At 39.1% G+C, this 23,999-nt stretch overlaps 1 protein-coding gene across 1 annotated transcript in view; it reads right to left on the bottom strand.

Moving 5' to 3' along the window:
• SGCG (sarcoglycan gamma) overlaps window positions 1-23,999 on the bottom strand; it is a 105,930-nt gene that overhangs the window by 785 nt on the left and 81,146 nt on the right. The window contains exons 6-7 of the mRNA XM_059825241.1: window positions 23,553-23,625; window positions 1,566-1,689 (exon numbers count right to left, since the gene is read on the bottom strand). Of these exons, the coding sequence (XP_059681224.1) occupies window positions 1,566-1,689; window positions 23,553-23,625 (197 nt within the window). The remainder of the gene's footprint in view (window positions 1-1,565; window positions 1,690-23,552; window positions 23,626-23,999) is intronic.

Raw genomic sequence — 23,999 nt, 5'->3', positions numbered from 1 at the left:
TAAAGCAACTTGACTTTATCTCGGTAGTGGTTTAAGAACAGCCTTCTACCCAGCCTTGTTATATACAAAGCTGCTCTGAGGCCTAGGCTCATGGCAGACACCGAAACATGGGACAGGCATAAGCTGGTGCCCATCCTTTTCCTTAGCAGAGAACACATGAAGTTCAACAAGGCCAAGTGCAAGGTCCTGCACCTGCGTCTGGGCAATCCCAAACATGGATATAGGCTGGGCAATGAGTTGATTGAGAGCAGCCTTGCAGAGAAGGACTTGGGGGGGTACGGGTGAATGAAAAACTGAGTATGTGCCGGCAATGTGCATTAGCAGCCCAGAAAGCCAATCGCATCCTGGGCTGCATCAAAAGAAGCATGACCAGCAGGTTGAGGGAGGTGATTCTCCCCCTTTACTCCGCTCCTGTGAGACAGAATCACAGAATCACAGAATCAGTACGGTTGGAAAAGACCTGTAAGATCATCGAGTCCAACCTGTCCACCTGCAGTATTGTGTTCAGCTCTGGGGGCCCCAGCATAAGAGAGACATGGACTTGCTTGAGTGAGTCCAGGCTGAGAGAGTTGGGGTTACTCAGCCTGGAGAGGAGAAGGCTCTGGGGAGACCTTATAGCAGCGTTTCAGTACTTAAATGGGGCCTACAGGAAAGATGGGGAGGGACTCTATCAGGGAGTACAGTAATAGGACGAGGGTTAATGGTTTTAAACTAAAAGGGGTAAGATTTAGATCAGATATTAGGGAGAAATTCTTCACCATGAGGGTGGTGAGACACTGGAACAGGTTGCCCAGAGAAGCTGTGGATGCCCCATGCCTGGAAGTATTCAAGACCAGGTTGGACGGGGCTTTGAGCAACCTGGTCTAGTGGAAGGTGTCCCTGCCCATGGCAGGGGGGTTGGAACTAGGTGATCTTTAAGGTCCCTTCCAACCCAAACCATTCTATGATTCTACGATTGTATGATTCTATGATTGGAGGCAGGGCCCCTGCCCATACACTGAATAGCGGGGCACGGGCACTGCTGCTGGCACTGGACCCAGGTCTGTCCTGGCCTGAGTGCTGAAGCCTCACAGCCATGCCAGCTGGTTAAGGATAGACATACAGGTTGGTCTGGAGCTCCTCTGTGGAAGAACTGGCACTGTACAGCCTCACAGAGGCGATAAATAGGCTGCTGCATGTCACATGCTGTTGCTGATGGGGCAGCTGTTAATGATGTCTGCAGAGCTTCACCCCTTAATTTAGCAATTCTGGGTCTGAGTGTCTACCTCTGGGCCAAGGACCCTGCTGGGGTGCCTGGGGATCACTGTCCTAGTGGGGAGCTGAGTGCTATCCGAGTTTTATTAGAAAGCATTTCGCTAAGCTAATACAACATTATGTCAATTGGTAGTATTATTTAATCTGACCCATAAATAAAAGTCTTATTATTAGCAACATTAATTTTAATATCCTGTTTCCTAAAATCTGAGGAATTAAATTAACAGAGCTTCAAAAAAACCTTGAAGTTATTAGTTATAGCCAGACAGCAAGATGACCATAGTTATGGAAACAGAAGGGCTTGTACTCACCACACCATCACTGCTATGTAGTTTGATATCCATCTGGGAAAGAGCTTCAATATTCCCAGCTTGCGCTTTGATATTAATTCCTCGTGGTGCATCCATGCTCAAAGATCGAGTCGGTGATTCCAGCCTGAAAGCAGGAGCAGGAAGTCTGACAGTAGCACATTCTCATATGTTCTTTTATTTTTGAAAAATAAGAAAACTTTGAACAAGCACTTGAAGTATCTTGCCTGAAGTCATATAAAAGATGCAGCTTCTTTTTAATTTAGGCAGATTTGAAAAAGGAGTTAGCAATTTAGAAACACTAGAGTATCCCAAATGAAAAATATAAATGAATTCATAATAAAAATGCAAGGTATTATTTCAGAGGCAACATCAGATTATTTCAGTATAACGGTAATTTATTCTTTAAAACTGAAATCCATTTTTCCATTCTTTAGTTTGAATTTATTTTCATTTTTGACATAATAAGATACTGAAATTAATACAATTAGTGCAGTCCGGAAGTTTTTTAACCAACAAGAGTTTTGACATTGCTATTGATCGGACCAAGATTTCACTCAGTGTGCATGCGTGTTGTTTAACTAGATGGCATTTGAAACTTAAAAACCCGTAACTTTGAAATAAAAATTATGCAATATAACAGAAAGTTGCAAACCCTACAGTGCCACAAGATGGCAGGAAGGTACTGTATTAGCTGAGTGATCACCTCATCGGGTCAGCTGTGCAGGATTAATGATTTTTATTTTCCAAAGAGATAAGGCTTTGTTTCTTCAGAATTTTGGTATCATTTCCACAGTAAGTAGCAGGGATAGAAGTACTAATTAAAAATCATGAGAAGGAAAGAAAAAGCCCAAGCTCAGCAACAAGCTAGTGATCTTTTGACCATTACCTAGAACTGCTTCGTCAGGAGGCACTGGGAACACCACAGGATAAGAGTTGATACCTACTGAGTTTTGTTCCGGAATATTGGCTCACCCTTCCTAATGACACCAGCCTGAATTTTACACTATCAGCCAACATTAAACAGGTGGATATTAAGGCTAGATAAAATGAATCAACCAGTGGTCCCAGTTTACTTTACATCCATGTTAACCTTCTCTGTTCTGCATGTTCCTTGGACACATATAAAATAATATGGCCTTCCTCCATAATGCAGAACTCAGACATGCGTCCCTGTTCCCAGGTCTGCATGTGCTCACCCACTGTGTCTTCTGGAAATGTAGAAGGGTGTGTGGGGGGGGTGTGTGTGTGTGTGTGCATGCTGTGTTGGCTCCATGCGTGCTCCACAGCCACCAATCTGGATGAGTGGAAGACTGTGCCCCAGCAGGTCCTCCACTAGGTATGTGTCAGATAGTGAGTCTAGATGCTGACTGCCAATCATATGCTAAAGGAATGAAACGACTTCATATATAATCCTGATGTAGCTGTCTGATGGGTTTCATTTACTCAGGCTGCTTCAATTCTTCCTTTTTTTGCAGTTACTTCATTAAAACTAGAATTTAAAAGCAGTCAGCTTGTGTTTGTGAGAAACTTCAGTTGTATCTTAGAGTTCTGAAGAAGCTAAATCCAGCTGATATCTTAAAACCTAAACCCATGATGCATGAGCACAGTCGAGTACAGTCAAGCACAGTCACTGAAACTTCTTTTTTTATCCCCAAATCTGAAAATAACTCAGGCAATATTGAGTTATCACTGCTGGCCAGAGGTAACAGGAAATTCTACCTTCTTTGATCTTCAAAGGTCCCTTCCAACTCAAACCATGCTATGACTCTTTGTTTCTATGATCTGCCTCTCCCTGACATCTCCTGGGTTAGTCACCTTCAATTAGTTTAAACTCCAGATTGATAATTTAAATTCCTAACAACATAACTGCATCATGGTTGCATATTAGGACCATATCCATAAAATAGTTTGATGCCTTATCCCATGACTTTGAGATGGCACAAACTTCTGTCATGATCATGCTGAGTGCAAGGGCATGAGTACAAGTCTGTTCTGCATCAGCCATCTAACATAGTATTAGTATTCTATTAAGAAGTGTTTGTGATTTAACAACTTTTCTATGCCTTTTTGGTTTAGATCCTTAGATTTACACTTTTATGAAATTGGAAATCAGTTTTTCCCTGAGTGATATACATGGGAGGTCTGCTTCATGGGACTATTTTCCAATGCATATTTGTATGCATTATATAATGAAAAATTAATCAAAGTTTGTATTTTTAATATTTAAAGTTTAATATATTTTATATTTAATATATTAAGTCAGTGTCAAGGTAGTTGAATACAACTGTTGCCTTAGTTTGTTTTAGCAAAAAGCTATAAACATTGAAATAGCTCATGTTATTCTGTAAAGTATTTCACCTATGTAAGTAATCTATACGTAGGCATAAATTTTTATTTTTAACCTCTACTGAATATTACAAGAAGGCAGACTGGGACAGATTTTTGGAAAGCATATCAGACCTGGAGTTTGAAAAGCAAACACTGGAGAAATATTTATTTTCTACGAAAAGCTGGCAAGAAGCCTACAGACTTCGGAAGCATTTAGAGATTTATGATATGACTTACATATAATTTAAATTACATGGCAGAATTACATTTGCTACATTAATCACAATCCTAAATTTCTGCTGTTCATACAGGTCCTATTTCTAGATTAACTAAGGGTAGATTTACCTAATTAAAAGTCATTGGAGCTTCCTGGCAATGGAAGCTTCAGTGAAGCTTAAGCAGTGATTTTAAAACCTTCTGGAACTATTATGTGTGAGATTTTAGCAAAGACAACATTCAGCAACACTAATGATATATTTCTTCATACAGCATTCAAAGGTTGAGTGTCTCAAATCCAGATGTAATAAAAGGGAAACAGGTACCTACTATAGAAATGACACGACTGAGTTGAACCTTGACTTTGAATGTCCCTTCTCAATCCCCACTTGGTCCTGAAGACACGTGACTTCCTCAGCCCCTTAGACATTGACCTTAAAGTCACCTAAAATTCTTCAGTGGTCCTGGCCCTGAGACACTTCCAGTTTGTCACTGTTGGGCAGGTTTGAATTTCTGCTGTATGCTTAAGGATCTGGGGACCACAGAACTGCCCTAGCAGAAGAGCTGACTGATGGAGATACTTGCATGAACTCAGGGTGTCTCAGAAAGATATAAATAGAGCACTGCAATTATTAATGCTGGTGGTGTTTTAAATACACATTAATAAAGCAAAATGTGCTCTTTTTTTTTTGTATCAGTGAACAGATGATGGGAGGAAGTTGCACTGCACTGTGAATAATTTGGTCAGGCACGAAGAAGATGATACACGACTGCGTGCAGATAATGGCTGATAAGAAAGTTTCAAGATCTATTCCATAGGCAATAAAAGGAGGAAGAGAGTAGGCTGGGCTGAGCAAAATGTTGGTGTGCAACCCTCAAAAGCCTTGGCAAACAAGAATTCCATTTGCTTGCAAATGCTGGAGGGTGCATGGACACTCAGAGGACAGAAGTTGATTGTCTTAGAGTTTTTGGTCCTTTTTTAGTGTTTGTTTGAATTCAGGCAGTAGAATGATGAGGGAATATATTGTTACCAGTCACTTTATCTTGTTTTAAAATTACAGGCATATAAATTACATTTAACAGAATGGAGTGAGGATTTTTATTATCTAGAGGATTAATCTATGTAATATGCTGTCCTAAATGAGACATCTGTCGCAGCCTGTATCTCATTTGGGAAGATGGATTCTGTACTTATGAGTAGCTTCTAGGTACTGTGGTAGCTATGTCAGGGGTCTATTAGCAAGTGGTATGGTGCAAGAGGAATTGATCAGGATGGCACAACATTTGATGCCAAGGACCTGACACCTGCATTATAAGTGTTCGAGGAGCACTCTAGACTAGCTATTGCCTGACCCCAAAGACTGGATGTCCAGAAAGGTTGGAACATGTTAGGCATTCTCCAGGAGAGCATAGCTTTCAGGTTAATTTAATCCAAATGTAATCCTGTTCACATGCCCCAAACAGTGCCATAATGAGAACCAAGATTTAGGGAGCTCAGGCAGCTGGGAGATTTCCCTCAAAAGCACATTCCTAATTTTAAATTAAAACACTCATGTAGACATATCCACAGAACGTGAAGCAATGGAAACCATACCTAGGCCCACTTGTAGAGTAGGTATTTTGCCTTTCTCTGCTTCACCCTGATCCCTGGAGGTTTGTCGGCAAAGTGCAGGGCAACTGTACTGTCTCGGCTAATGAAGGGCAGGGAAAGGTGGGGGAGTAAGTGGTCCCTGCTAATATTTCATAGCTCTGTCATCTGCTGGATATTGGTCCTCCAGCAGTCCATTGCAACTAAAGCAACTGATTAGAAGAAAGATAATATTTTTATCGCTGTCTTCTTCCTTGTTGGCAAGATCCAGAAATCGACTATCCTGTCTTGTCTGGCTGCCAAGGAAATTTGGTGCTGAGGTGTGCAGAATAATTTATGAAGGACTGTGTGAAAGTCTTCTGAGGGAATCTGGACAGTATCCAGGCTCTGGATCTGAAACCGTCCCAACAACCTATAGGCTTGGAGATTCCCACCCTTTCCTATAAGCATGTTGCTAACTCGTGGAGATAGCAGATCACCAGAAATTGCTCAGTTGGCTGTGTTTAGGGAGAAGATATGAGAGGAGTGACAACCTGCTGTGGTTGTGATAAAGAAGCAGCTGAGTGGAACCCTGACTTTGAATGTCCCTTCTCAGCCAGTGCATGCTGCAGGAATATCGATCTCTTCTTTCATCCTGTTTTGGCAGGAGATGGAAGGACACCTTGCTGATCTTACAATTACCACAATGCATTAGAAAGCTGGTTTTAGTACTGCAGAAAGAGTACCACAGTCTTCTGGAGCCCAAGTTTCCTACTGCAACGTGGGATTGCTTGACTCTTGATATATTGAGCAGGACAGAGGAACCAGCTTGCTCTTGTGAATTTGGGGAACAGTTTATTCCTTCCTTCTGGCCACTTTTTGTCCTTTCCATTTTATGAGTCAGCATCTCCCCTGGATTCAATGGGGACAGAATTCCTGGTTATGACTTTAGATAGAAGTTCCCCAAATGTATGCATTCCTCCCAGCACCTACCTGAGGAAGACCAGGGTTACTGTAAGTGGACTGGACAGGTAGATGGACACTGCCTCTAAAATTGTGGTGCACCCAGTAACTGCTGTGCCAGGTAGATGGACACTGCCTCTAAAATTGTGGTGCACCCAATAACTGCTGTGCCCATATATACATACAGCTAACTCCTTTTTTTTTTCCCCTTGCTTTTTGGTTAAAATAGCCTGATCAGTTTTACCATACAGAGATTTTATGAAATGTAAACCTGGCACTAAAGTGTTAAAGGTATGGTAAAGAATTTAGCAGTGTATAGTGTATTCAATATTTGAGCTAAATATGTTCTTGTATCAGTAAAAGAGAAACACCTATGTATTTTAGCCCTGACTCAGCTTTAATGAAAAAAAAAAAAAAAGGGCCCAGGAGAAAACAGAATGTCAAATATACTGGACTTGATTTATTTTACTTTATATCAGATTATTTCACAGCAGTATGTTTGTTTAGATGATTAATAAGATACCGGTCTGATGTTTGCCTATATGGTTGGTTTTATTTTTGTGAAGCCCTTTTAAACACTCAAAGAACACGAGGTGGGTCCAGGCAGAACCTAAATGCTAGCTAGTTCATAATGCCTTTTCATTACAATTTTTTCCCAAAGCTTTCTGGTATTTTTATGAGAGTTGATAAAACATACTAATCCACCACTTCCACTTCTCAAATACGCTCAGTCTTCCTCCCATAGTGCTTTAGTATAATTAAAATAAAAGGATCCATGCAAAAGGTCCAAATAAATATCTATATCAAGGTTTAATTTAAGAAGAAAGTCATATAAGGGAGCAGAAGACAGTGAAAGATCCCATGCCCCTTTCTTCGTGCCATTTAGTCTTTGTAGGACTGAAGATGCTGCTTCACACTTGTTCCTAGACATTGATATAGGAGCATGCATTGGAAAGACAGTATTAGAGAAAAGATTGAAGAATACGAAGAAAAAAGAGGAGATATAGGAAATGTAACTCAGAAGAACTGGAGCTGGAATAATGGTACTTTCTCCACTGGTGTGTATTTGCATATTGTTCTTGTTTCCTTTGAACTTTCATGAAGATGCTAAAATCAAACCTGATAAGGATGTCTCCCACTCTTGTGGGCCAAATAGAACCATTACAGTGAGTTCAATAAGGTTGCCAGTTACGGCACTGAAGATCTAATCCTGCAAGCCTGCATTCCTGTGAATTAAGCACTGTGCAACTCTGCCTGTGCATGTGTACTTCCAAGACTAGGCTCATCTTTTTCTGAGATTTTGAATATATATAACTTTTCATTCCTTCTTTATTTCTTTGAGTTAGGAGAGCAATGGTTGCAGGTCTTATTACGGTCTATAAAGATGCAGAAGCACTGAGGTTGCGTAGGGGACAGGCTGCGAAAATGGGACATAGAGCATCAGAAGCTGTTGGCAAAAAAAAAAAGCCAAAACAGCTTTTTCACATTGTTAAGTAAGGAAGAAAACCTCATATGCCTCTGGTGTGCAGAAAGGAGTCTTGCGATGAATGTCTGCCCTTGAGTTCAGGTCTGACTTTGGAAAGGTGAAAGGGGAACAGAAATTAAATTAGGCAGTGATTGAAGGTCGTGGAGGAGAGGAAGAATAGAAAAGGTAAGAAATGAAGAAAAAAAAACCATCAAGAAAAAAAGGGGAAAAGGACCATCTTTAACCTGTCAAGGAACTAATGTCTTGAAAGTCAAAAAAACAACCTAGAGGATTCTGTGGGCTTAATTGGCCTTGGTGTCTGCTTTCAGCTCTGCTCTTTGAATGCATGTTAACCTTTAAAAGGCAATAGGAGTACATTGGCTTTTTGATTAGTCTGAAAGCAGTCTAATTCACTGGCAATGCAGGTAGACATTTTAAGAGAGTAAACCATAGCCAGAGCATGCACTAGTTGCACAGGAAAAAGATACTATCAGCATTTATTTATGGTCCAATATACGGATTTTCAAATCATATTCTCCTTTTATGAGGAAGCTGGATTCCTGTTGACACGAGCTGAGCGAAACTAAGCTGGAGTTGTAGAGGTGGATAGCGAGCAGCAGGCACACACTAATGCTGGCTGCCGATTCCCACCCACATTCACTTATCTCCCAGCAGGTTGCTGTTTTGAGGTCAGGCAAGTGGGGAGGGTGATCAGGATGTAGCAAGGAGAATATGATTACCCAAAGCTATGGATCTTGGTGTTCTGCTTTGTGGCTTTTGGTTGTTTGCCAGCAGGTCCAAAGGCAAGAAAGGACAAAACAACAGGACTGAGATCTCAGTCTCAGTATATGCCTCATTTCTGTTTTGTTTTGTAAAATAATTTTCTTTGGAATGGCTCCTAAAATTACATCTTCTTGCAAACAGGAAAGATGACTTTTACAGCATGTTCCAACAACCGTGTATATCTTAAGGACATGGAACTATTAGTATTCAGCAGTAAACTCTAATAGCTCTTACTGAATGTCAAAAAATACAAAATACTAACGACTCATTAAATCTTCTTCCCTGATCAGTTTCTGCACAGTAATGGCAACACAGCCGTTACTTAGTCAAGCCTTGGCACAAAATTCTGATTTGACATAACTACTGTAAATTTTCCAAATGCTTACTGATCTTTCTTTCTAAAATGTCCCATTTTGCATCACACATACTGAGTTTCTTCATTTAAAGGTGGAATAAGTGCTTCCTACCTGGATGATGCTGTATTCCATATTTCTTCCATTCACTTTGATACTCTAAGTCTGAGCTTCACTGAGTTAAACTAAATGTACTATAATGAAAAAAATTTGACTGAAAAACAGCATCCATTTTTCCCCTGTCAAGTCCATTAGTTGGCCAACAGTTATATAACATTATCCCAATTTTTGTAGCTTAGTTCAGAGAAACCATTTTCCAAGGGTCATTGCTCCTGGCAGTTGCCTGCATTAGGACACATATTCTGTTTCAGTGAGACTAATATCAGTATCTACAGCTCCCTTACACTGAATCCCAAGTTAGTTTATTATTTATGCCACAATAAAATGTAATATGCAAATGAGTACATTTTTAATGAATCAAAATTAAATAACAATTATTTAAAATGAAAAAAGAACTTTTCTGCAGTTTCTTCCAAATGCATCTGGCTATTTCATTGCAGACAAATTTACATGAAAATTTATAGTAGCACAAGATACAGCTTAATATTAGAACTGTACTTTCCATTTAAGTATGCCAAGGCTAATATCTTTCCAAAATAAATTTACTGTGCCAATAATAAAAAAGATCACCAGCATCTTGTGAAAATACAGAAAAGTTGTCCGACAATATCAGAAGAAAATAAATAGGGTACAGCTGAATTCAGAGAAACATACTATGAGTGTGTCTGTTTAGAGGCAAGTGTACATACATAGGAACTGCATTAAAGAAAAATTATTTGGCTGGAATGAAGCAGCTGTACATAAAGCACCTCATTTTTCTAGTAATTCTGAAGCTTTTTTTAAAAACTTCAGTGGCACTGTGTTGCAATTTAAAGACTATAAAACAATGGAGCAATTTGTTGAAATTTGATTTTAAAAGTCGCTTTTTTCTTGACTCACTTCTGCTTATTGCTTAAACGAATTAATGAAAATGTCATTTTGGAAGGTCTATCATCTTGTCTCCAATCACTTGGGAAAGTCTCAAAATGTGCTGGGCTTTGCTGGCAGTCTGTAACATCTCTGACCTCTAAAAAATAGACACAAATGCACATTGTAATGCACTGAAACATCCCAAATACTTCAATAACAGCGAAGCTACTCAGAAATGATTACACAAGGATGCTTTTTCTGGTAGCCTTCTTTTTTGGGACAATAACATTCCTGACATTTACATACCTACATATACTGACAGTCTTAATGTGTGAAGCACTAGCAGTTGTTACAAGAGGGCTTCAATAGCAGTACAGGACTTTTGTATGGCATGTATAATATTGCTGCAGGATTTTCTTTTAAACAAAAAATTGCTTTTGGAAAACAAAATTACGATTAAGTCAATTATTTTTGTTTGATATCAACAAGGTGTAAAAGTGTTCATAATGTATGGCTACTGAGCTTAAAAAATAAACTCTCAAATCTGTAATGGATTCTGTATGATCAAGGAAATATCTTTTAAAAAGCTGCTGTTACCTTTATAAGCTAGATTTTCTGGAGGGCACAAAGTTTATTAGATTCCCCTCCGAGACTTCTGTGTTGGTAAGGGCTAGGAGCACTTCATTACTCGACAGGGTTGAGTTCTCAACTCTGGAGGGGGAAAAAAAAGACCATTGAACCAATTCCATATTTCCCTTTCTGCCAACTCTCAGGAAGGAGCTGTCGTCATACATGACACAGCTGGGCTTATTGTGCTTGACTGGAATGAAGGGGAGCCACAGTGAAATGACAAAAACCCATCAATACCAATGGAGTCAATATTTCATGAAAAGCCACTTGGTGGTGGAATGGAGAAACCAAGAAGTCAGATCACAAATACTCACTAGGGTCAACTAAGCATAGCTCACCTATAGGGAATGCATTTTCTAAAGCTAAAGCAATCTTATAATGACCTTATAGAATCTTGAGCCACTGCAGTAATGGATTCTTAGACTCTGTGTGTTTTATATTAGACAATCATTGGATAGAACTAAAATCATAATTAGTCAGATTCTATGGATAAATTGATTTGTCCATAGATAAATTTATCCATTTATCCATGTATCTATATATAAATGATTTTGTCCATGGACTTACTACAGTCTTACAACTCAAACAGCTTGGATATGGAGTAAAGTCTGTTACTTGCTCTACTGCTGAATCAGGGTGCCTACATTTTAAGTATTACAACATCAGAGATGAAGGACTCAAGAAACCAAAGTGGACTGTGTTCCTCTAATGACATCTTTGTTAAGAACTCCATGAAAGTAAAGTGCAAACAATATAAGGTTTTAATTCTCTCTTGTGCTTCAGGCTATGGACAATCTGATGATCCAAGACATTGTAAGAAGAAAAGAGAGACTGTGCTGTTTTCCTGATACAAATTTGCAGATCTGTCAGCTTTAAGAAAGAAGTAAATTACAGGAAGACATTGGAGATGAGCGGTGCAGAGCAGTACAGAAAATCAGGACAACCCTCAGAACAAGAATTGCTGGAGTCAATGGAACAGCTGTGTAAGATAATAAATATACACGTAAATACAAGCATGGGAGGCTGACACACAATTATTAAGATTAGTATAAAAAAGAAGTCTGAATTTGATGCGGAAGATATGCAGAAGGTTTTGAAGAAAGAAATTCAGAAAATTGATAGCACTGACAACATTAAGAGTGTATTTTGAAATTCTCAAAGTCTTTAGTGAGTATAAGACAACTATGGACTTTTACCAACTTAGAAAGAAAAGACACTTCTTTTAGGTAAATATGATTGTGTCATGACTTTCCTGAAAAGATAAAGTTCTAGCATGGCCAGGGCCTCCAAGCTAATTATTAGCTTGGAAGGACTCATTACCTCGTGCCTGATATCAAACAAGAGCCAGTAATTGGCAGCATTTGCTAATCCTAGTTACAAGGTTATATAAACGATGATTAACAATTTAGATTAATTTATGGAATATAGGGTTACAAGTGGAAGAGCTTTGCTCTGGGATTTGAACATTTCCCAGCACAGTGCATGGCCTTGTTTCTCATGATGAATTTTCATTTCTTCAGAGCTTAACCAAACATGGCATAGTCAATAAGTGCGCAATTCCTCTAAACAAATGTAGTTGCCTGCAGTAAGGAGTATAGGTGATCCCCTGTGCACCCTTCGAAATGAATATAGAGAAACAGGCACTGCTAGGGCACAATTAATCTTACCTATTTTAGGTGTCTCTGTTAGGATGAAATGTAACATGCCTTAACAGTACCTGTTGCCTTCCACCAAGAGGTGATGAGTTCTGATGTAGATAGCTACACTCTAAATGAGTTGAGAGCAATTCCACCTGAACTATCTGGCCGAGGAGCTGTAAACCCCTGGGGCCATGCTTCAGGTATATTACTGTCGTGGTTTAACCCCAGCTGGCAACCAAGCACCACACAGCCGCTTGCTCGCTCTCCCCAGGTGGGATGGGGGAGAGAATTGGAAGAGTAAAAGTGAGAAAACTCGTGGGTTGAGATAAAGACAGTTTAATAGGTAAAGCAAAAGCCGCACACGCAAGCAAAGCAAAACAAGGAATTCATTCACCACTTCCCATCGGCAGGCAGGTGTTCAGCCATGTCCAGGAAAGCAGGGCTCCATCACGCGTAACGGTTACTTGGGAAGACAAACGCCATTACTCCAAATGTCCCCCCCTTCCTTCTTCTTCCCCAGCTTTATATGCTGAGCATGATGTCATATGGTATGGGATATCCCTTTGGTCAGTTGGGGTCAGCTGTCCCGGCTGTGTCCCCTCCCAACTTCTTGTGCACCCCCAGCCTACGCGCTGGTGGTGAGAAGCAGAAAAGGCCTTGACTCTGTGTAAGCACTGCTCAGCAGCAACAAAAACATCCCTGCTTTATCAACACTGTTTCCAGCACAAATCCAAAACACAGCCCCATACTAGCTGCTATGAAGAAAGTTAACTCTACCCCAGCCAAAACCAGCACAATTAGTCTCTCTGAAAATGCATCTGTGTGGGCGGTTTGTGGGAGGATCCCTTCCCACTTCATGAATGAATGAATGAATGATCTGCTTGCAGAGAGAGGGCAGTTCTAAATCTGGATGAGCATCTGAGATGCATCTGCTTATTCTGGGTGCACAGAGGTCCTAGGTTTGGACTCTGTTGTATGAACGCAGCCTGAATACCTAAGAGCTGAATGGTAACCAGACGTGTCTGCTGAATTATCAGCTGAATCACACACATGAACAATGAATAAATAATTTAGGCTCAGCCAAAGTGTTAGGCAGATACAGAAGAGGGTTTTTTTGTTTTTTTTTTTTTTTTTTTTGACCCTACTCCATATGAATAAGAAGTGTGGTTGATTTTTAAATAAATAAGTCTATTGGGTTTTTTTTTAGCTTGACTTGTCTTATGCTAAAAATGATCAAGGATAAAGGGCAGATCCCTGAGGCACTCCAGTCCTTTTGGGTGGCATTCTTAAATGATGGGAGTATTTGGTGTTCCTGAAGATGTCAGCTGGTATGCTCTTCAGCATATTTTCCCTTCCTTTAATTTAAATTAAAAAAAAAATCATATTTTTATTTCTTGAATCACAGAATCACAGAATGACTAAGGTTGGAAAAGACCTATAAGATCATCAAGTCCAACCATCAACCCAACACCACCATGCCCATTAAACCATGTCCCACAATGCCTCGTCCACACGTTCCTTGAACACCTCCAGTGATGGTGACTCCACCACTTCCCTGGGCAGCTTATTCCAGTGTCTCACCACTCTCTCAGTAAAGAACTTTTTCCTAATATCCAGCCTGAACCTCCCCTGGCGCAACTTGAGGCCATTTCCTCTCATTCTATCACTTGTCCCCTGGGAGAAGAGACCAACACCCACCTCTCTCCAACCCCCTTTGAGGTAGTTGTAGAGAGTGATAAGGTCTCCCCTCAGCCTCCTCTTCTCCAGACTGAACAACCCCAGTTCCCTCAGCCGCTCCTCATCAGACTTGTGCTCCAGACCCCTCACCAGCTTTGTCCCCCTTCTCTGGACACGCTCCAGCACCTCAGTGTCCTTCTTGTAGTGAGGGGCCCAAAACTGAACACAGGATTCGAGGTGCGGCCTCACCAGCGCTGAGTACAGGGGCACGATCACCTCCCTACTCCTGCTGGCCACACTGTTTCTGATACAGGCCAGGATGCCGTTGGCCTTCTTGGCCACCTGGGCACACTGCTGGCTCATATTCAGCTGGCTGTCAAACAAAGCCCCCAGGTCCTTTTCCACCAGGCAGCTTTCCAGGCACTCATCCCCAAGCCTGTAGCATTGCATGGGGTTGTTGTGACCCAAGTGCAGGACCCGGCACTTGGCCTTATTGAACCTCATACAATTGGCCTCAGCCCATCGATCCAGCCTGTCCAGATCCCTCTGTAGAGCCTTCCTACCACCAAGTAGATCAACACTCCCGCCCAACTTGGTGTCATCTGCAAACTTGCTGAGGGAGCACTCAATCCCCTCATCCAGGTCATCGATAAATATATTAAACAAGACCAGCCCCAAAACTGAGCCCTGGGGGACTCCGCTTGTGACCGGCTGCCAACTGGATTTCACTCCATTCACCACGACTCTCTGGGCTCAGCCATCCAGCCAGTTTTTCACCCAGCAAAGAGTGCACCTGTCTGAGCCATGAGCCGCCAGCTTCTCCAGGAGAATACTGTGGGAGACAGTGTCGAAGGCTTTACTAAAGTCCAGGTAGACAACATCCACAGCCTTTCCCTCATCCACTAGGTGGGTCAGTCTGTGTTCCAAATTTATTCCATATTTAGGTTCTAAATCTGAAATGAGTGGCAACAGATGATTCCAGTAGAGCTCAGTTACGAGATTCTGGATTCAAGGGAATTGTTCAGCATAAGCACAGCAGGCACCAACACTGCCTATGGCTTAGGGGTGATCTCTGTACACAAGTACAATTACAAAGCCAGATTTGAATAACAGATGTTTCCAGTTCCCAAGGTTTTGGTTAACAAAAAGTATTTTATGTAAGCAATATAACAGAAATGTTCGAAGTTCCAGGACAAATGCATTTACGTGTTCTCTTAAAAAGAGGATAAAACAGTGCCCAGTTTTAATGGTACTTTGAAAAGACTGTTAAAGCAATTTAAACCAACAATTATAAACTATTAAAAAACATAGCAGATATGATTATTACAGTGTAGTTATTTGTTTACTAGTTCTCCATCCATCTTAAATATTGAGGCATTTTTGCCTCTTTGTCCACTGTCACTCAATGTAAAGTTGTTGAAGGAATGAAGACTAAAGATCAGAACTGAGATATGATTAAAATAGAAGCTTCTCTCAAGACTGCAGTTGTGATAAAGAGTGGTAAGCAGAGCTAATTCAAAAGAGGTCTCTGTGATGACCTCAATTTTATGATGTGCTGACTCTCCAGGTAATTAAAAATGGTTAAGGCCCCAGTGAATGTGATTGAATCTGGCACATCACAGATGTTTCCAGCTTTTTCCAGTTTTTTCACATGACTTTAATGATATTATAAAACAACTTAGTGTATTATAAAATTTTGCTCTTATATAATAACACTTTTTGCATCACTGTTGTAAAAAACTGTTTAGTGTTTTCATTATGAGTCTTTATTTTCATAAAATTATCTTCCAGGTTGAAATTTGCCATGCCTTTCTTTTATATACCTCAAGCAAATTTTTCTTTAATATGCAGAATCATAGAAAGATTCCAAGTAACTGGACTTCTTCAATACATGCTGTTCATATTGTCCACTTGTTCTGCATGAGAATAAACACTCAGGTGAAGAGGTCTTTGCTGACAAGCAGGTCATACCCTTCCTCTCTGTGATTCATTAGTACAGTGGCTGAATATGCCACATTCTCATAATTTTCCACACAACTGAAGTATCACAACTGCACGGACAGGCTGAGGGAGAGGGGAAAGGGTGCGAGTAGTGACTGTGCACATGTACAACATATCTTGGAAGAATTACTGTTATTAGGAAATGCTTCCCTTTCTTCTTCCAGTGTTTGCCACTTGCATGTCCTTATGGTGGGTGACTCCTGTTCCACGCCTCCCCGCCAGCTCCCTTGCTATATGTGCAGACAGGTATGTAAGTGAAAGATAATGTAAAGGATGCTCTACCCAGCTCAACATTATGTCTTAGACGAGTGACAGCACAATCATAGACTTACAAATAGAGCTCCAGGTGGTCATCTGCAAGGTGTCTATAACTGTGACAATCATTAATGAAATTTTCACGGTAGCGTGCGCTCTGGTGGAGTATGCTGCAATCACTGATGACAAGTTCACTTTAGCAATCTCACCGAGCAGTCTGACATTGTCAGGTACCCAGTTCAACAGTGTAGGTGTAGAAATCATTACACCTTTGTACTACTGACATAAGCAGCTATGGAAAACAGGTAAATGGCTTTGTCCCATACAAGTGGCAGAAACAACTCTTACTGATTTTAATGTGTTAAGTGACATCTCTGAAAAACTGAGGCTTTAGGAAGAACATGAGCCACCTGACTGGCTTAAAGGAAAGTCACTTATGACAGTGAGCAGAAACCTGGCATGTGTTCTCAGGGAGACCTTACCTGGCAAAAAAGCCACTAACTGGTGCATGGATTTCCTCTCCTGATGTTACTGAGATATCTTGTCTATCACTCACTGGTTTCAGAGGCTGGCAGTCCTTTGAAACAGGAAACATGTTGTAGGTGCTCAGGAGCGCAGTTCTGAATGCCAGCACATCTGACTGCCAACACAGGCTCACTAGGAGACCTGAGGCTCCGTTCCCACGGGTCACCAAACGTCCCTCCTACCTCAGGAGGGAAACATCTTCTGTGAGAGCAGGACAGAATCCCTCTGCAGACTCAGAATTAGAGAAGGGAGGATCATCTAATCAGCGGAGGTAAGTCTGTCTCCTAAGGTCATATGGTCCATACATACAATGATATTTAAGCCCTGCAGGTGAAGCACTGTAGTTTGTAAACTAAGTTGCAATGAACAAGATTTTGCAAGAACATGAGTGCACACCAATAGCTAGTAACAGAAGACAGAGAAAACATATTGTACTTCGAAAATTCTTTCACTTTAAAATTAATGTTTTCAAGAAAAATCCCTGCTTAAAAGAAGACTAGAGGTGAAATAGTGCCCAAGCCTTTGCTAATAAGGTATTTTTAAATATATGAGTCAGAAATGTTTCTGGAAAGTTGATAAACGTGATGTCCTGTACCATCTGATCCTTTTAAACTATGCCTTTTCACAGATTTGAGTCCATCAGATGAATGGAAAGAAATTCTTTAAGCTTCCAAAAGAAGTATTTGATGGTGTTCTTAGTTAACCTGAATGCAATAAAGTATATGAATGCAAATTTATATCTAGCAAATTAATGCCAAGGCTCATAAAATTACATTACAGTAGAAATATCTCACTAGTCAGGGAACAGAGATGCTTTACAAATACTGGCTCATAACTGTAGACTTACTTTTCTGTTACGTAATTCATTCTCCTCTGACTGACTGGGCTTTTGATTCGCGTAATGAATGCAAATGAAAGTCACTGTACTTCAATTAGTCAGATGGTATTTTAAAGGAATTAGCATGTAAGCATTAGTATTACAAACATGATCAAGCAATGATTTAGCAAATGTTTTCACCCTGGTTGGCTTCTATACATTTCTTTCTGGATTTCCTTCATAAGTCTCATTTGTATGCCCATAAAACCCCACAACTTCAGTTTCCAGCCTTTCTCTCTGTCTTATTATATAGTTTACCCTAGCAAATCTATACTTTGAGTGTAAAAGGAAATCATATTATGAATGGGGAATGGAAAGGATAAAAGTAAGTCTTCATAAAGAGTCAGAGAGAAGTAGAAGCCATAAGAAAAGTGGAGCGATTGGATGCCACAAAACAAAAGTAAAATTAAAGGGGACCTATTTATTCTGAATATATAGATAGGGAGGTCTACCAGCAACCCATCAGTACAGTATTTTACTTTAAGCAAATACCTAGACAGTGTATAATTAGGCCCTCAAACTATCAATATTGCATAACAGGTAAGTCACAAGCTAGTAAATATATATTTCGATGCTTTTCAGTGTTGGACATAGGTATTTAATTAAAATATGAAGCAATGCTTCTTAAATGATATATTTAAAGTTTTGGTCAATGCCAATATTATGCATGTGTTTAAAATATATCTGTGTCCCTGGGAAATACTGAAATATTTTCAGAATATACCCATAAGCTGTTAAATAATATGTTAAATGATAACATTATAATATATTTATAATCATAGTCTGACAAAATTTGACTGTTTGGAACAGTGACATCATTCCTGCTATAGTGCTGTTCAAATGCAAGAACGGTGGAATGATGTGGGTCACTTTTGAACCTGGATGTAAACCCTCAGTTGAAGAACTGGCAAAATACCACAAACTGACTGTACTGAAAGTGATTTCCCATGGGATTTGTGCTCAGAAGGCACAGTTGCTGGCTGTCGAACATCCGTTTATGGCAAATACAAGAACAAAGCTAGTACTCACCTATGAGCATTATATTCATTATGCGTAGTATACGGTTAGTTAATAAATGGAAAGATGCCACTTTTGTAAGCACATTGCCACTAGTTTGGGAAATACAAGTGCTCAGTTCAGAAACACTGTTTTGAGATTTACACAGCTTTGCTGATCCATTGTTTTCCCTTAGAAAACTGCAAGACGTGTAGATCACAAGAAGTGAACAGTATCAAAATGACAAAACCATGTATGAGCTATGTGTTATTCAAGGATAAGAAATATAGGAGGAATAGAATAATATGCTAAATAATATTCTAAAGTGCTATAAATGATCAGAAAAATATGTTAGCATCAGACTGGAAAAATGTCTAAACTGAGACACTAGTTTTTCACAAAGAGATTGTTATTTGCTAACTGGGGGTAAAAGGGTATGTGTGCTGGCATGACACTCTGGATAATATTAGAAGAGGCTACTTCCAGTACCTAACATGGAACCTGGGGAGAAGCTGGCTTTTAGGGAATTGCTAAAAATGTGTCTATCATCTACAGCAGCTAGTTCCATTAGTTGTTGTTATACATTTCCCACCTACATTCTGGGTCACAAGTTACATGTCTGAACATGGGCTTCTATAATTCTGTTTAAATTCCTTCTTTTGGAAAGCAAGGTACCTGGTTTGCATTAGAACTTTGCTGTGATCCAGTTAGAGGTGGCAGCTAAAGTCCATCGAAGCCCCCAGGAGACCTGACTGAGGTAAGTTCTCAACGTGCCAAATACACACCAAAGCATAAGGGTTGCTTTCCATGAAAGGGCCACTTCCATGGAAAACCATGGAAGAGGTAACACTTTCCATCTTTTTATAATATTCTAAATAATATATAAAATATATATTATTATATATATAATGTTATATTACATGTAATACAGTCTTATTGATTTTGCTACTCAGCAAGGAATTATGAAACATCAGTTCAATTCCCTCATCTTGAGGGGAAGGAAACCTGTATCTGTTACCTCTATTTACCAGCCCACAGAACAGATTGGTGGGAGTAAAGAATTGGATTATAGCCATCCTTGGTTTGAATGTCAGTTTTTGCACAACCAAGTAATCCAGCAAGAAACAGAGCAAATAAAGAGGAGATAACCTAGTGGTCAGGACATTCATCTGGTTCTTCTTCCAGGATTACTTTTTAAATCCTAACTGCAAACCCCTGGTCTCCTCCTGTTCTTGGCTGAATGTCCTAAACACAAGACTAACTTGTTCTTCCACTTGCTTGCTCTCCTGTGGTCCCATGAGCATACAGTAGAACATGTTCAGCCATAGGAAAGGAGATATGTCCCATTAGATAGGTGCTTGCTGTCAAAGAAGCACTCCTGCACCTGGAAGCTGTGTAGGCACTTGACTATACCAGGCAATTGAATTGCAGAGAGAAGTAGGAGTCCAGACATATTCACTAATTACAATTGGCTAATTTTAACCAGGTACCTCCTCAGTGGTGTTTGTCTGGGAAGGGTATTTCCTGGATATATCCAAATCTTCTCATTGACTGTAACCGTGCCATTGAGATGTTTGCTGGACACTTCTTGCACATGAGACCCTGTTTTTAGGTCTCCACTACGTCCTAAAGCGTTAACAAATTTTGTAAATGGAAACTGGGTATCTTATGTAGAGATAAGAACTCCAGGAAAGGAATTCAAAAGTAGGCAATGCTATTTTAAACCTAGGAATGCTTCAATTTTGAAATGTAGATTCTGTTACTATAATTCTTCCTACCAGTTGGAAGTAAGAGCAAGCACATCTCTTTTCCTTTATGGGTGAGTCATGAATTCAATCTATTAGACTGAAAAGGAATCTGTATGTTTCCTTCAAATTACGGGATGAAAAGACAGTTACTGACCACAGTATAATTGCATTGCTCTGTCTCTGTTACTTAGCTGTATAAAGGTATGCTCTAACACACTTATCTCTTTGTTTCCAGAAAAGCAGTCTATCTTGAAATTCAGCATTTGGACAGGAAAGCCAGCAGAATGTGTAATTCAGAAGGCCATTTGTGTCAGCTTTGTTTGTGACACTGCCCTAAATCTGAATGACAGAGAAAGAATGTGGCCTCCGTTCATATGACACAAGCTGAAAAGTGATAAGCATTAACAGCTTTCCAGTCAGCTCCTTGGAACATGCAACTACATTTGAAGAGTATGGGTTTTCTTGAAGTGGTATTCCCTATATTTAATGCTGCATAACGTGGCACTTTATATCACATTCACACAGCATATCACATTCACATGGCACAGCACATCCACTGAAAGAAAAATAGAGGAAAAATAGCAGAAGATTAAGAGATGGTGAAAGTGTGGAGATAAGGCTTGAGGTGAACAAATAGGTTATATTACCTATAACTTGATACTCACTACCTTAATCTGGAAAGGTAGCATATTTAAATTCAAAATAGAAAAGTATTACTTAAAATTGCATTTTAAATTCTCATATTGAAGTGCTTTTCAGTAGGTAGCTTCCTATATTTAACAGTGTGGAATGAAACAGAATATTTACAAAGCATTACAAAATTGCCATTCATTGGTAAATTTGTCTCAGCTCCTTCACAACAGAATGCATGAATTTTGTTTACACTGATGTTTAAGGTTACCCTTGAAAATAACCTTTTTCCAGCACGAGCCTTGTAAATTGCTCTCCTCTGTCTACATCTTAACTTAGCATCCGCACTGCAGACAAACACATTTGCTTCTTGATCCTCCCCAGAAGCCCTCCATGGAATCATTGCCATCTCTGCTCTCAGACTTGACACTGATTACAGCTGGTAAAGACAGCAAGAAAAATAATTAGAGGAATGAGGCATTTTGAACAGCTCTGGGTGAGCTTCAGGTCTTCAGGGCCAGCCAGGACATGAGTGAGTGCTGTATTCATTGCACGTCTTCATGCCCTGATATTCAGCATTTTTCTTAGGGTTAAGCTGACACGGTTTATAGCACAGCTCTTTAGCAGCTCTGGATTTATGTCAGATATTAATGTCAGTCGCAACTGTCAGTGTTGATGTGGCCACATAGGTACTTCCCTGACATTATAATAATTATTAGCATAACTTTTGTAAATTCTGGAAGAATCTGTACTTCCCACTATTTTAAGTTAATTGAAGACAGAACTGAATGGGATTTTAACTATTACACTTGAGCTCTGCTAACACATAGCAACATTCTAGATTAAAACATGTGCTTATAGTTGACATGGTAAAAATCGCTAAAGAGATAAGCCATGAAGTAAACTCATCCATGCAGGAGAACTTTGCAAACACTTTGAATTAATCTCAATGTCTTCCTTCAAATGATATCCTATTTCAAAAACAGATAAAAAACTTGTAATAACAATAGTTGTATGTAGTCTGAAACAGTGTAATTTTTTTTAAACGAAGTGTAGATAAGAACTTAAAATGTAACATAGCATAATGGCTGTAGGATAAAACTATTAGCTTTAAGCCTATTAAAATATTATTAATTGATGGTGCATTTGAAGCAAAGTAACAACCACAGAAAATAATTGATATATATCCAATTAAAATTTGCAGAGACCTTCTTGGCTTTGTAATTACAAAATTCGATGTCCTACTTTATCAAAATCGAGATAATGACAGGAAATGACAAATGTACAACGTAATGTATCCACTCCCTCCAAAACCATACAATGTTCACTACAATGCAGAATCCTACATCCAAATTCTACCATAGTAAAAGAAGCACATTTTTCAAAGTGGAGATCAACATGTAAAAACTAATGTCTTTAGCTCATTCTGTCTTCAAATGCAAGCACAAGGTATCTTACTGTAAGCAAATCTTAAATACAAAGGAGAAAATGAAAAGAAGTATCTTAATAGTCTCCCTCTCATTTGCCATTCTCAATTTGAAAATTCAGTCACCAAGATACAGACAGTGTTCTTGAAAGCTTTAATCATCTTCTGCTACTCTCTAATAGTTTTCCCTATTGGAAAAGAAATACTAAGAAGAGAAATTATGACAGAAAGTAGCAGACTGCCAAGGTATGAAAGGACAGAAGTATAATTGTTAAAGAGATCCTCTTTCATTTCAAATCTTTCTTTGAACTGTCTTATAAAATGAAACATAACATGTTCATGAACAGAATGTAAATTGAGTTTATTACCTCATCATAACCAACATATTATAAACTAATTTGGGATACTCAGAATTACATAGAACAATGCACAAAGAAATGCTAACCCAGAGCTAAGGAGCTCTAAAACAAACAAGGTACTGTATAATGATTTTCTCATCCCAAACTGCTCTTTAGTTATACAGAGCTTTGCACATTTCCAATTTTTTCTTATTAGTCTGTTTCCTCAGATTGATACTAGTTTCTAAAAATCTTGACTAATTATAGGTTGATGACCTACTGCAGACAAGCAACTTCTATTGTAGAAAAAGTCATACTTAATTGTTTCGAAATTGAAAAACAGAAGTTTACAGAAGAACTTTCCACAGTATTTTATGTGGCTTTAAATATTCACCATCAGCAATAAATCATTCATAATATATTTCAAAATTGCAGAGCAATGTATAATTTTCCTTCAAAACAATAATTTGCCACTTAAAAAAGAAAAAAAAATAGTAGTATTGTAAATGCTGTTGAAAAGCCCTTGTTCAGAAAAAAGTGAGTATCTATAGCAAACAACGTTTACTTATTAGATTTATGTTTTTATGTATAAATTCTTACCTAAGCTGTTTAAAAGCTTCTGCCTTCACAAGTGGTGTTTCTACAGAGTGTTCAAAAAGTGCTCCTTCAGGCCCTGAAAAAAAAAAAGAAAAACAATATATTGTAAAAGTTCAAATGTAAAAAAAATAGCAGCAGTGATTTATATGGCCATTTTTATATTAGAAAATAAGATATGAAAACATATATTAACAATTTATGAGACAACTAAAATATAGATACAGTCCTATTATTACAGTATCGATTGGAACAACACTATACACAAGTAATGTGAAAATACAGGTGTAAATTCTATTTTCTATGAAATCTAAAAAATCTGAAGATGGAGCAATTTTAAACTACTTGGGACAACAAAATAAGTAAATAAGATTTTTACAATGTAACTTCCATTTGAGTTAATAGAGATAATTAAAAGCCCGCAAAAACTGCAAATGTTACAGACTTAAATAA

Source organism: Gavia stellata, chromosome 1 (assembly GCF_030936135.1).
Source record: "Gavia stellata isolate bGavSte3 chromosome 1, bGavSte3.hap2, whole genome shotgun sequence".
Classification (NCBI taxonomy): Eukaryota; Metazoa; Chordata; class Aves; order Gaviiformes; family Gaviidae; genus Gavia; species Gavia stellata.
Note: the sequence above shows the minus strand (reverse complement) of the source record. Positions and strands in the feature narration are given on the sequence as shown.